The sequence below is a fragment of the Puntigrus tetrazona genome, unplaced genomic scaffold, assembly GCF_018831695.1.
Source record: "Puntigrus tetrazona isolate hp1 unplaced genomic scaffold, ASM1883169v1 S000000130, whole genome shotgun sequence".
Taxonomy (NCBI): Eukaryota; Metazoa; Chordata; class Actinopteri; order Cypriniformes; family Cyprinidae; genus Puntigrus; species Puntigrus tetrazona.
The window spans coordinates 1,066,416-1,080,479 of NW_025047807.1; the positions used below are offsets into that span (position 1 = coordinate 1,066,416).

Genomic DNA, 14,064 nt, shown 5'->3' on the forward strand with positions numbered 1-14,064 from the left:
TCGTAGAAGAAGCTCTCCACAGACACATGGATCAAATTAAAGGCTAAGAATTTGCATAACAGTTACTTACGGTGCTGTTTTTTCTTCTTCTCTCTGTTTCTTTAAGGTTTTTCTGTTCCTGTCCATCTCAAGGTTTTTGTTTCATACTTTTCTAAAAAAAAAAAAAAAAAAAAAAAAAAATATATTAAGCTATTTTATTCTTTGGTTGCATAAAAACAAACAAAAAAACTATTAAAATTAAAGCTTTTGTTTGCACAATATGTATTTGTACTGTATATTTATTATGTACATATAAACACACACATATACAGTATATATTTTGAAAAAATATTTGCATGGAATAAAGAAAAACAAAAAAAATCTGTGCTAGAATAACTGAGCACTTATTTGTTGCTCTCTTGATGGTCTTTTTTGCTTCTACTTTGTCTACTTTTTTTTATTCTACTAAATGACTAAATGTAATGTATGCAAATGTATATATACATATATCGAATATAACAATTGCGTCGGACAGGTTTATCTATGCGCATTTATTTATTTATTTTCATTTAAATTACAATTTTACATTTCAATGAATACGCTGGCAAACACCTGTGGGGAGGTTTGTCTCTGTCACCATAGCAACAGCAGGTCGGCGCATGTAAACACTGGTTGCTGTGGAGACAGCTGTTTAAAGGAAATCAGTCGTCCGGTCAGTTAGAAACTTGTCGGCAAAATGGAGGAGAACGAGTCGCAAAAAGTTGACCAAAGATTTGAATTCTTAGAGAAGTGCGTGTCGAAAGCGTTTAATGTGAAGTCTGACCGCTGGCAGAAATGTGTTGCCACAGAGGAGCATCGCCAGCTCATTCAGGACTTTCTGGATAAACCTGAACACAAGACTCTGGTTGTATCGTTAAACTCCTCCGGACAACTGACCCCGGCTCTCGGACTCTCGGGAACCGGGAAGAACAAGTCGGTCTATTTCGTCAAGCGGTGTAAAACAGCACTGTCCGCTGATAAAATGAAAACACAGTTGTTTTGTGGAGACATGTGCCACTCTCCTCTGGAGCAGTTCTCGGTGCTGGTGGAAAAGGTGAGTCGATGGCCGATTCGCCAGTGAATTATTCTTTTGAACCGATTCTTTTAAACGAATCATTTAGATTCGCAATAATGTTCAAGTGTCCTGAGGCGAGCTACTTAACACTTAAACTTTTAAAGTAGGCCTTTAAACTAGAAAAAAAATACTGTATACAACCACAAAGACCATAAGTAGCTAACAAATACAGTATTTGACACTAATTTATTACAAACCGCAGGCAGCGCTATTAGGATACCGGGAGTTGACGTCGTCTCTCTCTCTTCATTAATTAGCTTTTAAGTAACATCTGTTTTATTAATTGTTGTTTTATTTACAATGACAAAGTAATAATGTTTCAGCAGTCTTCTAGTGTTATTAGTTGTCTAGAGACAGGAGTAGTGGTGTCTGCTTCGCCAACGAATCATTAGGTTCTCTGGAAAGCAAATGTCAAACCAATACGCAAAACTGAATCGGTTCACTTGTTACAGTAACACATTCACACTTCAGAACATAGTGAGGACGCATGAAGCGCTGTTAACATAACCGACTGAAACCAAATATGCAAAAACAGTTAGCATGAATAGGTTCTTTCACACAATGTTTTTGCCTTCTGTTTTAAATTATTATTATTACTGCAATCGTATAACTTTAAAAAGTCATGAACAAATGACCATGTCTCTTTTCCTATACACATAATTAATGTTGTCTAAAGGAAGAAAGTGTTCTTGATTGCAGTTTCATATAATTCACTGTTAGGAAAAGTTTTTTCTTCCATAGCCCATCTAAATAGTTTCGTTCAGGTTCTGCATTGTCCTCATAGTTTTGTTATTAAAGCCACAGATGCAGTAAATGCAGAAGTGTCTCCCTCATTCACATTCACCGTTGTTCAGGGCTTACACAAACAGGGCAGACAGTCCGAGGCCAACAAAACATTACAACAGTTTCTAAGCAATGTCCATCGACCTGCTTGTCGCTATAGCAGTAGCAGTTTGATTAAGGTAAACACTGGGCTATTATAGAGACAATGGGTTAATGTAATCACCTTATTGTGTAATTATATATTTAACACCACGACTTTGTATTAAAGGGTTGGTGAAGTGTATGATTTCAGGACGTTCTATTGTGTTTGTCTCCACAAAGCTTAGCAAATTGTCCAAATATGTCCAAAAGTCACAGCATTTTCTACTTTCATCTTTTCTACTTTTGAGGTTGTGGAACCGGTGTTGTCCAATACGAGGAACCACAGGAACTTTCCTAATGTTGTTTCTCAAGACCTTATGCGACACATCCATACGCTCAAAAACAATGTGTTTGTTATTGCTGGACAAGTTAAAGGTAAAACGCACCTTCCCGTGCCTCCAGGATTTGAGCAGTTTGAGCCGGTTGCTCAAGAGGGAGATAAAAGGTGGGTTCATGAAGCCATGATATTTTAATAAACGTCTATTTTGTCTTAGTCCATGTGCTGTGCTGAATATTCTTTATAATTCTATGAGCTTAGCACATTTTCTGTCAGTTAGCACAAGTTTTAAATTAACTAACATTAACTAAAACTTTAATAGCATTTTCAGGATCAAAATGAACAGAATGATTTGCACTGAACATTATTTTGATGTTTGCAGTGTGAATCTTGTGGATAAACGACTCATTCATTCGATGGAGACTGTTGTGATCGAATGGAGTCATCAGGTCTATAAGGTCTTGAAGAAGGACTCATCAGAGCCGTTACTTCAGGGCAAAAACCCCACTCCACATGCAGAGATAAAGTTTTGGAAAAGCAGGTTAGTCCTGGGAATTTTCAGGCACTCAGATGTTGCCTGGAAAGCTCCTTTAGTCTTGTTTGTCCACGTTATATGTTGTAGGCTTGCTGATCTTCAGGGAATTCATAATCAGTTCCAGTCCCCTCGAGTTCTGATGCTGGCTGAGCTCCTGGCTGCCGTCGAAAGCAGTTATTATCCTGCCTTTGCAAAAATGCTCCGGGACATTTCAGAAGGTATAACATCAGCTTCTGCCATAAACTTGCAATGCATTAATTGAAAGCTTCGAGTCTTAATTGGAGTTGTGATGTGTTCATTAAGCTCGGAATGAGACAAGGGATATCAATACCTTCCTCAAGCCAATAGAGAAACTTGTAGAAGATGTGGAGAATGCAGACTTCAGCGAAGTGAAGGGGAAGATTGCTCCTCTCATGCACACTGTATGTCTCGTATGGGCAAACTCTAAATACTACAACAGCCCAGCCCGAATCATAGTGCTGCTACAGGAGATCTGCAACCTCCTCATCCAGCAGGTAAAGGGCCGACTGACTTCCACTGACTTCCATTCATGTTTCACATCATGCAGTATAGAACTGCAGCGAAAGCCTGTCAATTTTCCAAAATTCCATGTGAAAATATTCTAAAATGTTAATGTGAGAAACACTTTAAGTGTCCTGATTTTAGATGTTTAGATAGCATTGTCCATGTTGTGTTCATGTATTAGTCTAACTGCACCAGTTTGTTTGAAAGTCTGAAATGCTAGGTCTCGGTCTGTTCAGACGGCAATGTTCACACTCATTCAAATGAACCACGTTAATGGAGCAACTGCACTAGTATTTAAATCAGAAGCATGAACACTTAGATCAAGTTGGTTTATTGGCGCACCGTGAGAGACAGCTTTACTTACGAGTGTTGTTTGTCAGGCCCGAAGTTTCCTGAACCCAGAGGACATCCTGAAGGGTGATGTGCTGGAGAGCCTGTCCCGAGTGCAGACAGCTATAGATGTGTTGACACACTTCAAGAGCACGTATGAGGACAGAAGGGCCAATCTGAGTCAGTACCAGAGGAACCAGAATGAGGTGAAGCCTTGGGATTTTTCACCCCTCCTGGTGTTTGTTGGACTGGATCACTTCATCAAGAGACTCAAAACAATTGAAGTAAGTGAAGAGACGTACTAAGACATGTTCACATACATGCATACTGTGTGTTTAGGCCATATATGGAATTATGTTAAGAGTCTGTAGTGCAAAATGTGGTATCAGCGTTGTCTGGTTCTTTTTCATTGTCACCGTCTAGACTCTCCTGCTGACTGTAGTTGATATGATGAAGCTGGAGAAGGTCGAGTTTGGAGGGATTCTAGGAAAATCTCTGAGCCAGCGAGTCCAGTTCTTACACGAAAACTTCTTGGAGACATATAAAATATTGTCAGAGAAGCCTTATGACTGCCTTGATGTTAGTAATGTGGTAAGTGGGCACATTATTGACCTCCAATAAAATGCAACATAAACACTGAAGATTGACGTAGCTGAAACAAACAATGCTTTTTTGTAGGAGTTTGAAGCAGATTTTGCACAGTTTCAGCTCAAGGTGGAGAATACAGAGCGGCAGTTGAGTACAATCTTTTGTCATGCGTTTGATGATGCTGCTGGTCTGGAGCACGCTTTCAAGGTGAGCAAAACTTTCTAAAACGTGACAATAAAGTAATGCCTGAAAGCCTTTTTTGGTGTGGAGCTGCACACACGCTCCTGGTCTTAGTAAGAGTTTGGACATTATGCGTACACAGTTTCAGTGCTTTTTTCTGTCTTTAATGAGTTATAGATACCTGCATAATATCAAGTCTCAATCAGGAACGCAGTCTGAATTTTAAGACTGGAATGCACACAAATCTCCATAGACTCCAGATCTTTAACAGAGCTCAGTTTGAACCCTGCAGGAGAAGAAAACACACTTTAGGCTCTTTTTGTATTTTTCAGTTGTAGTCACTTGAACTTGCAATGAGCAGAATATTCCACCCTGAAACATATTTTTATTACTGCTATATTTGATTTTTGCAGTTGATAGTGCAGTGAACCATAATATTAAAAAGTATGTATTTGGATGAAGTCAGTGGAAAGCATTTGCGTTTCTGAAATATAGTAAACACAACACATTTTCAAAGAGTCTCTGCTTGGCAGGTTTTGGACATGTTTGGCAGACTGCTGGAGCGACCCCTCATAGCAGCCGATGCTCATACTAGATATCGGATGCTGATCAAAATGTTTGACAAGCAACTGGAATGTTGCAAGATGATCTTCAAGCAGCAGATGCAGACTGGAGAAACCCAAGGTTCAGTGTTCATAATAACACCGGGCTGTTTGCGATTAGCTTGGGTTTTTGACTTGACATCTGCTGTTTATTGGTCTTCCAGGTTACTCTCCTGTCTCCAAGAACATGCCTGTGGTTGCCGGAGGTTTGAAATTTGTCCAGCAATTGCAGGAATGCATACAGATCCCTTACAATAACTTCAGATTCAGCAACCACCCGTAAATATCTTATGCTTGGGCGTTTGAGGGGAAGACTCATTTGGAACTGCTTCTGTGTAAAACAACCACTTTATCTGTGTGATAATAGATGTATGGAGTCTGCGGATGGAAAGGAGATGATCCAGAAATACGATGAGTTGATGCAACAACTCAAAGGGTCAGTGAAAATATTATATAAAATGGGTATAAGCTGCGTAGATTACTTACAAATTGCAGTTTGTTACTGATTCCAAATGAAATGGCAAAAAAATATTGTAGTCTAAACCATTACATCACACATTGTATGTAATCTAGATTACCTTTAGATAAACTCCTTTATGATATTGATTTAAGTAGGATAAATTATTTTAATATTTTTTCAGAGAGACTGTTTATGATATTTTTGTCATTATAGTCTGATTGTTCTCACACACCGTTCAAACATTGTTCAAACACCTTATAAAAGTGATTTTTGCATAACAGGTTCTCTTTAAATCCCTGTTATTAATCGTGTTTATTTTGATTGTGTGTCTCAGCTGATAACTTTAATCCTAGATGAACCCTTTTTATTTAGCCGATGTATAGACTGCTATGATCCACCGTTGTTAAAATAAATGAGTCTTTTTATTGAAAAACCTATATATTCTCTGCTGCAAGCATGAACAGTAAGGTCTGACTTGAAGATAGGGTGGTATTGCTGAGGGACCTTCAAGCCCAACATGGGATAAACAAATAAAACATGATTTATTTGCTCATTTAGGCGCTAGTGTCTGTAGATTATTACTTCAGGGTCTCATTTTCTCCAATTATGTGCAATACTTCCACATCACGGCTTGAACAATGGCTGTGTAAAGCATTGCTGATGTTTGAATTCATGTTACGTGACCAAGGATGTGATGCATGTGTGTGTCTCCTTTCATGTGAGAAACAAGTAAGGCATTTCTCCCAAGGAGACAGATCTGCATTCTCTCCAGTCAGAAATTAAGCCTCCTCGTTAGATGCTGGTAATCAGCGATGTTGCGCAAACACAATCTAGCTGGAGCTGTTATTGGTATCGCTAGTCATTAGTTTTCGACACTGAGACGTATGACTTGCGTGAAGCAAAGCGATATTTGATTTCATGGACCGCAGCTCTGCAACTGTAATAAGACGATCAAGCTCATACTAAATCCAATAAAGGCCAGAGTGTGTGGCCTCTCACAATCGGCCTATAAAGAGATTACTGTAACAGTACAGGGACCCGATGAGCTTCTTGATGAATGTTGTACCAACAGTTAAAACCTTACACACATGTAATCCTACTTAGATAAGCATTTGGTGGTGTTAAACATATGTTTGAAATGATTTGAATACTTTGTCTGTTTAGAGCCTTGGTGCATGTGGATGTTCATTAAGAAAGTTTTCCTGTCTGTACTGTTTCTAATATGCAGTTCTGACCACATATTTATTCTGTGAAACCAAATAAAGATGTTTGAGAGGATGAAGGTGGATGGTGATTCATACTGCCAAGGTCCAGCAAGCGAAAGCGTGCCCTATAAAAGTGTTCCATATGGCTTGGGCACTATATTACTTCTTCTGAACAGACTTAAATTCATGCAATCATTCATCTTTCCAACTAATCCAGCTAGAAAATTTCCATTGCAACTGCATTTGATGCCAAAAAAGGCATCTTTTAAGAAGCTTCTTTATGTTTCGTTCATCTTGGCAGTTTGAAGCACTGCCCACATTTGATGTATGAAGAGCAGCCATTCATTAAAATCCCTAATTTTAGCACACATCAAAAAATGACAAGTTAGTTATTCTCCTGCTGCCTTTATCATCAGATACGCCTCTAAACTATATGACGTCTGGACGAATTCTGTAGCTGAGAAGTCACAGTTTAATCTCCAGAGGCCGCTGATATCCCGAGAACAGAGAACGAGACTCATCTCTGTCAACTTCAGCCCGCAGGTTAGGCTGTCGCTCTCCTCACAAACATCTGTTAATATCTACAGGCCAGTTCCCTTATCAAATGTGACTCTCATCTCGCCCTGTAGCTGGTGTCGGTGCTGCGGGAGGTGAAGTACCTGGAGGCCAGACAGGCTGAAGTCATTCCAGATATGGCTGCAGACATTTATTCCAACAGAGAGCTGCTGTGGCAGTATGTGGCCAATCTGGAGCTCACAACAAGCTGGTACAACAAGGTGATGAACACCGTGCTCGAAGTGGAGATGCCCCTGATCCAAAGCCAGCTGACAGACATTGACATCAAACTCAAAGAAGCTGAGGAGAACCTCTGCTGGACAAGCCAAGGTAGAGATGATCAGTGTGTACAGCTGACGCAAACGTCATTACAAACACTCAAAACTACAGTGTCCTGCAGGCTAATTCAGGGCAGCACAGGTGTGATATTTCAGGACACTTCAGTGATGTCTAAACATTTTCCATAAAATATTTTAACCAAAAGCACAGTCAAAACCATAATCATAGTTAACTAAAATTACTAAACATTATAATTTAGATGAAATAGATGTACTAAAATTGCTAAAACTAAAACTGAAATTTAAAACCACAATAAATTATTGTTACCTAAAATAAAATTAAACTTATTTTAGCTAGTTGTCAGTTGTCAACATTTAATTTTAGTTTAGTGTACTAAATAACTACAACTGAAAAAAGCAACTGTATAGACACATATAAAATATATGACAAAACACACAGTAAAATTAAATAAAACAATACTAAAATAACTCAAAATATGAGCATTTCTCAGCTTTCTTTACCATAGAACATTTGTTGAAGGCTCAGATCAAACATCTTTTATCAGTTTGTGTTTATTTGATAGTTTAGCTTATTTTTATGAGTCTCTCTGTTACTGTACTCCTTTATAATCATTTTATTTAAGAAAATAGTTCATGCTGTTTCAAACATGTCTGATTTATTTCTTCTGCTGAGTCCAAAAAGTGATGTTTGTCCGTATGATAGAAAAACACACCACATATTACAGTAGTCATAGTGTTTTAAACTTTTCCCTCTGTTGTAAGAAGATAATTATTTTTGGAATGACATGATGTTTGATTTTATATACTCTTGATTTTTATTTACACTAAATCACTAAATGGGATTTCTCCGGTAGGGATTTGGGAATACATCCAAGATGTCCGTGAGAAGGTACATGACCTGGAGCAATGCCTACAGAGGACTAAAAACAATGTTGAGGAGATCCAGACTATCATGAAGAGCTGGACAACCCCGGTCTTTGAGAGGAAGGAGGGGAAGAAAGATACTCTCCTAAACCTGGAAGACAAGACAGAGCGCCTGGAGAGAACATATGGCCTGATCCGAGATTCAGGAACCAAAATCCATCTGTTGTTGAAAGTATGCAGTGACAAAAGCTAGTGGTCATCCCGTCAAATCCCCTCACCTCAACACTTCTACCCCTTATAAGAGTTATCTTTTTGTTTTGTTTCAGGACAATATGTCACTTTTCAAAGCAGATCCGTCATCTTCGCAGTGGAAGGTTTATGTGGATTACATTGATGAAATGGTCGTCGATGGTTTCTTCAACGCTATCGAGAGCTCCCTCAAATTCCTCTTGGAAAACACAGGTGTGCCTTACTAAAAATTATTATATGGTTTTGCCTTATTGCAGATCAATTGTTCTGCGCTAACCAATTACACCGATCTCCTAAAACAGACCAGAAGGCTGGATTAGCCCCACTCTTCGAGGTCCAGCTGCTTCTGCAGGTTCCTGAGATTGTGTTTTATCCATCGCTGGAGTTCAGTGCTTCAGACGGCTTCCATGATCTGGTGGAGAGCCTCATCAACAACATCTTCAGGATCTCTGCTCTTGTGCCACGATTATCTGAGCACAGCGGTTTCCCACACTATCAGGTACTGAGCCAAACACATCATCTGGATTTAGATACTGTGAAAAAGTGTCTGTGCCATGCTACTTCTGCAGACTTTCTACAGGTCTTAATGGTGCTTTATGATTTTACCAAAGCATAAAATACCATAATATATAGTTCACATACTTGTATCTCCAAAAACAATGTGAAATGTGTTTTCCTTTTTGTTTTGGTCTGTGTGACCCTGCCCACCGGCAATTTAGTCAATAGTATTTTGATAGCCCATGTCTCCATTTGGCAGAAAACACCACGTATTATACCTGTAGAAGCATGTAGATGATCTCTGATTATACCAGACTTAAAATGCCTTTGCATCCATCTTAAAATCTTTATGACCAAAGGCATGCTAAAATATGATTAAATCAACTCATGAACTTAGCTTCCATTGTCAACTGCACTCATTCCTGTTGCGTTTCATCAATCTGGAAACCCAGATGAGTATAGATTGTGATGAGATGGGAGTCGAGGAAACAACTTTCCCCAGTGTTTTAAATGTGAACTGCTGAACCCTTTTCAATCACTAGCTGTCAAGTGTTTAAAAAGTACAATAATTTGTTCTTGTAAATTCACTTCATTTTGATGAAATATGAAGAATTCATGTCTTCGTTTTGCATTTTAGACATTTGCATTGGTAAACAAGGCTATTTATCATATCTTAATAAAACCTGCAGAAACCTGTTCTGTAATTTCAGAGAAAATGTATGATTCACAATCAAGAGGCATAATAGATTTCAGAGGCAGATCAAGCAGATCACATGTTGATAAAATATTTTAACGTCTGTTTTATTATTTTTTTTCCGAATTGCACATTGATAACAGAAACAATGAAATAAAAGACAGATTTTGTTTTCATGTTGCTTAGCAAGTGGCTTATGTTCGGATATGTTTACGTAAAGACGTCTTATTCCTTCAGGCTGATATGGAGGACATGGTGGATTTTGCAGAGTGGAGGCATCTTCTGATGGAGCGTGTGAGGAAAGTGGTAGGGCAGTGCTGTGAGTATCGTAACAGCTTGGAACGCTATGCTTACCTCTACGTGGACGACCGGAAGGAGTTCATGCGTCAGTTTCTTCTGTACGGTCACGTGCTCACGAGCGAAGAGATAGAGGCACACGCCGAGCACGGCGTCCCAGAAACCCCTCCGACCCTGGAGTGCTTCCGTAAACAGGTGGATTCGTACGAGACCTTATATGAGGAGGTGCAGCATCTGGAGCCCGTCCATGTGTTTGAGAGCTGGATGAGGGTGGATGCACGACCCCTCAAAAGTGCCTTGCTCAACGTCATCAGAAAGTGGAGCTTCATGTTCAAACAGCATCTTATTGATCATGTGACACACAGGTAAACGGTCCTAATTGCATTAAAATTATGCATCAGAGCCAGTTAAAGCAGGCCAAAAAAATAAAAAGGAGAACACAATTTGGAAGAATAAAACGGGATATTAATAAATTAATAAATTTAATAAATGTTGTCTGATTTGTTATGTTTGTGGCTGTAGTCTGTCTGACCTGGAGGAGTTCATCAAACTGACGGAGACTGGTCTTGGTAAGAAGGTGGAGGAGGGTGACTATAACGGTCTGGTGGAGATCATGGGTTACCTTATGGCTGTTAAAGAGCGTCAGAGCACTACAGATGAGATGTTTGAGCCCCTGCAGCACACTATTGATCTGCTGAAGACTTATGAACAGGAACTCCCAGAGCTTGTGTACAAACAGCTAGAGGTACATGCGTCCTTTAAATAATACTGAAAATCTGTGAGAGAAGCTCAAACCCACCGTTTTACTGAATCTGGCTAATGTTCTGTGAGCAGATTCTGAATGTAAAGTGTTATTTACACCAGTGAGAAACTGGGAGGACGGTGTTTACGAACATCTATATGTAATGTAACATATTAAGCAACCCAATAAATTCATTAAACATCTTACACTTTAAGACAAGATTGAGGTTATCCTTAGAACTGTAAGGTTGAAAAAAAATGCATCTTGAGACCTTGCTTATTTTTTCCTGGACAGTCGCTGCCAGAGAAGTGGAATAACATGAAGAAGCAGGCGGTGTTGGTGAAGCAGCACGTTGCTCCCCTGCAGGCTGGCGAGGTGGCTAACCTGCGCAGGAAATGTGCTGCATTCGATGTGGAGCAGCACACTTTCAGAGAGCAGTTCCGCAAGAGAGACTTTTTCAGGTACATGATGCAGTCTGGAGGATAACGGTAATCATGGCCACACCGGGGAAGGAAACTAATAGGAGATTTTGACAAAAATGTTGTGAAAATAAACAAAAATGCCCCCTAAACTCCAGAAAAGGAGACAAAAATTACCCTGAACAATTAAACTAGATCTATTACAGCTGTCACAATTTAAGTGAATTATGAAATGAATGATAAGTATTGATTTGATGGAATTTTATTTCGTTATATTTTTATATTTTTACTTTCACCATAAACAAGTACAGAATAGATGTAGAATATTTTTTTTAAGTGGATGCGTAGGTGCATAACTTACATTTTCTGTGTTCTTACTTGCACTTAGGTGAGGTTTAATCAGACTCTTTATATAATATATTCTGCTTTTATATAATGTATGCTACTGAAATAACCAATTTATGGCTTGATATAATTTGTAAAGAGTATAATACATAAATGATTCTTAGCTTGTGTTGTTGCCAAAAAATGAATCAACATTAATAATCGTTACATTGTCAATAATCAGTAATAATGGTTTTGTCATGATATTGCAGCTTAAACAGATTCTGTTCCAGCTTTGCAGAGTAAAGATAGCTTCATTGATGTTGAAACAATTGCTTGGTATCAGTATATTGTATTGTCATTGAGTAACTGGTCTAATAAAAATGAGTAAATAAATAGCAATACATTATGGTAATTCTAAAAAATGTCCTGTAAATCAATTTCTGGGTCATCTACTAGTTCATTTCTGACCACAGCCACTAACATGCACTTGTCTCGGTTTGTTTTCAGGTTTGACTGTGTGAACCCACATGAGATGTTAGATGAAGCACACAGCCAAATTCAGAAGATGGAGACCATTATGGCCGGGCTCATTGTGTCTGCCAATCTCTTTGAAGTCAACATATCAGACTACAGACAGCTGAAGCAGAGTCGCAAAGAGCTGCCCATTCTCAAGGAGTTGTGGGATCTGGTCTTGGTGGTCCAGTCCTGTTTGGAGGCCTGGCAAACTACCCCCTGGAGACAGATCAACGTGGACGACATGGAGATGGAGTGCAAGCGCTTCTCTAAGGATCTCCGCTCGCTGGACAAAGAGGCTCGCTCGTGGGACGCCTTCAGCGGGCTGGACGGTACTGTGAAGAACACACTGGTCTCGCTGAGAGCCGTAGCCGAGCTTCAGAACCCGGCCATCCGTCCACGTCACTGGCAGCAGCTGATGAACGCCACCGGAGTGCGCTTCACCATGGACAAGGACACCACGCTGGCCGACCTGCTTCGCCTCAACCTGCACCATTTTGAAGATGACGTGAGGAGCATCGTGGATCGCGCTGTGAAGGAGATGGGCATGGAGAAGGTGCTCAACGAGCTGGACGCCACCTGGACCAGCATGGTGTTCGATTTTGAGCCTCATTCACGGACTAACATTCCTCTGTTGAAGTCCAGCGAGGAACTGATTGAAACGCTGGAGGACAACCAGGTACAGCTGCAGAACCTGATGACGTCGAAGTACATCTCCTTCTTCCTGGAGGAGGTTTCCGCGTGGCAGCGAAGCTCTCGGTGACGGACTCCGTGATTGCCATCTGGTTTGAGGTTCAGAGGACGTGGAGTCACCTGGAGAGCATCTTTATCGGTTCTGACGACATTCGCTCTCAGCTACCAGAGGTCGGATTTGCTGATGTGTTTCTAATATTATTCAAATATTTGCCTGATAATTTGCAGGAATGTAGAAATGGCAAGATAAAATGTGAAACAGACATCTGAGATGTTTTAATGGAGAGCCTCTCAGATTCAGCGAGCATCTTGTCTTGCCCTCTGGCACTGTGTTCATAGATCAAGATGAGAGATGAAACTGTCCATCGTATGCGTTTGGCCAAAAACATTTGGATAATTACCATTGGGTGCCTGTGGCCAGACACGCAGATGTTCCTTAGAATGTCAGAGGTTGTATTGGGTTTTTCTCCCTGGCAGATGAAGTTGTTTTCGACTCATTCTTTCATTAATGTCTCCACAGGACTCCAAGCGCTTCGATGGTATTGATACTGATTTCAAAGAGCTGACACACGACGCCAGTAAAACACCTAACGTTGTGGAGGCCACCAATAAACCTGGGCTCTACAAGAAACTGGAGGACATTCAGGGAAGGTCTGCAGCTGCTTTCTGGATTTGTGTTTGTCTGATTGACTCAGCTTCCTTTAGTTCACTGCAAACTTTAGTCATTATATAGTCACTCTCATGTTGTTCTAGCCCCATATGTTTTAATCTATAACACTAACTATAAAGTTGTAATAGTTTATCTGCATCACAATGTAATCAAAAACAAGAAAAAATATTAATGGAGTCAGAAAAAAAAAAAAAACTTTTACCAGACATTTCTTTCTTGTAACCAAAAGGCTCTTAATTTTGATGCATTGTTCTCTCTAAATGCATCTTGATTTAAAAATGATTAGATGTTTTTCTTGGAAAACAAATCAAATACACTGTGAAAGAAATTGTGAAAAAGTGAGCTCGCATTACAGTTATAGTGATAACAATACAGAACAATTGGAGTCACTTTCAAAGCAATTTTTTGTCCAGCTGATGAATGATAAAATCAATGATAGCCAAGTAGAATTCATCCAACTTGATCATTAGCACTCTATCATTTAGGGTGGCAGATGACAAGACTGCAGCGCTTTGAATAAATGTT

At 39.6% G+C, this 14,064-nt stretch overlaps 1 protein-coding gene across 1 annotated transcript in view; it reads left to right on the forward strand.

Annotated features, from left to right (window-relative positions):
• The first annotated feature begins 672 nt into the window (after nucleotides 1-672).
• The window catches only part of dnah9 (dynein, axonemal, heavy chain 9), an 86,767-nt gene continuing 73,375 nt past the window's right edge, over nucleotides 673-14,064 (forward strand). The window contains 22 exon segments of the mRNA XM_043230011.1: nucleotides 673-1,072; nucleotides 2,266-2,462; nucleotides 2,677-2,835; nucleotides 2,917-3,047; nucleotides 3,133-3,344; nucleotides 3,735-3,968; nucleotides 4,108-4,275; nucleotides 4,363-4,479; nucleotides 4,986-5,136; nucleotides 5,219-5,333; nucleotides 5,422-5,490; nucleotides 7,136-7,262; nucleotides 7,349-7,604; nucleotides 8,428-8,669; nucleotides 8,764-8,899; nucleotides 8,989-9,185; nucleotides 10,116-10,540; nucleotides 10,698-10,920; nucleotides 11,212-11,378; nucleotides 12,171-12,910; nucleotides 12,913-13,040; nucleotides 13,390-13,520. Of these exon segments, the coding sequence (XP_043085946.1) occupies nucleotides 716-1,072; nucleotides 2,266-2,462; nucleotides 2,677-2,835; nucleotides 2,917-3,047; nucleotides 3,133-3,344; nucleotides 3,735-3,968; nucleotides 4,108-4,275; nucleotides 4,363-4,479; nucleotides 4,986-5,136; nucleotides 5,219-5,333; nucleotides 5,422-5,490; nucleotides 7,136-7,262; nucleotides 7,349-7,604; nucleotides 8,428-8,669; nucleotides 8,764-8,899; nucleotides 8,989-9,185; nucleotides 10,116-10,540; nucleotides 10,698-10,920; nucleotides 11,212-11,378; nucleotides 12,171-12,910; nucleotides 12,913-13,040; nucleotides 13,390-13,520 (4,682 nt within the window). The 5' untranslated portion in view covers nucleotides 673-715.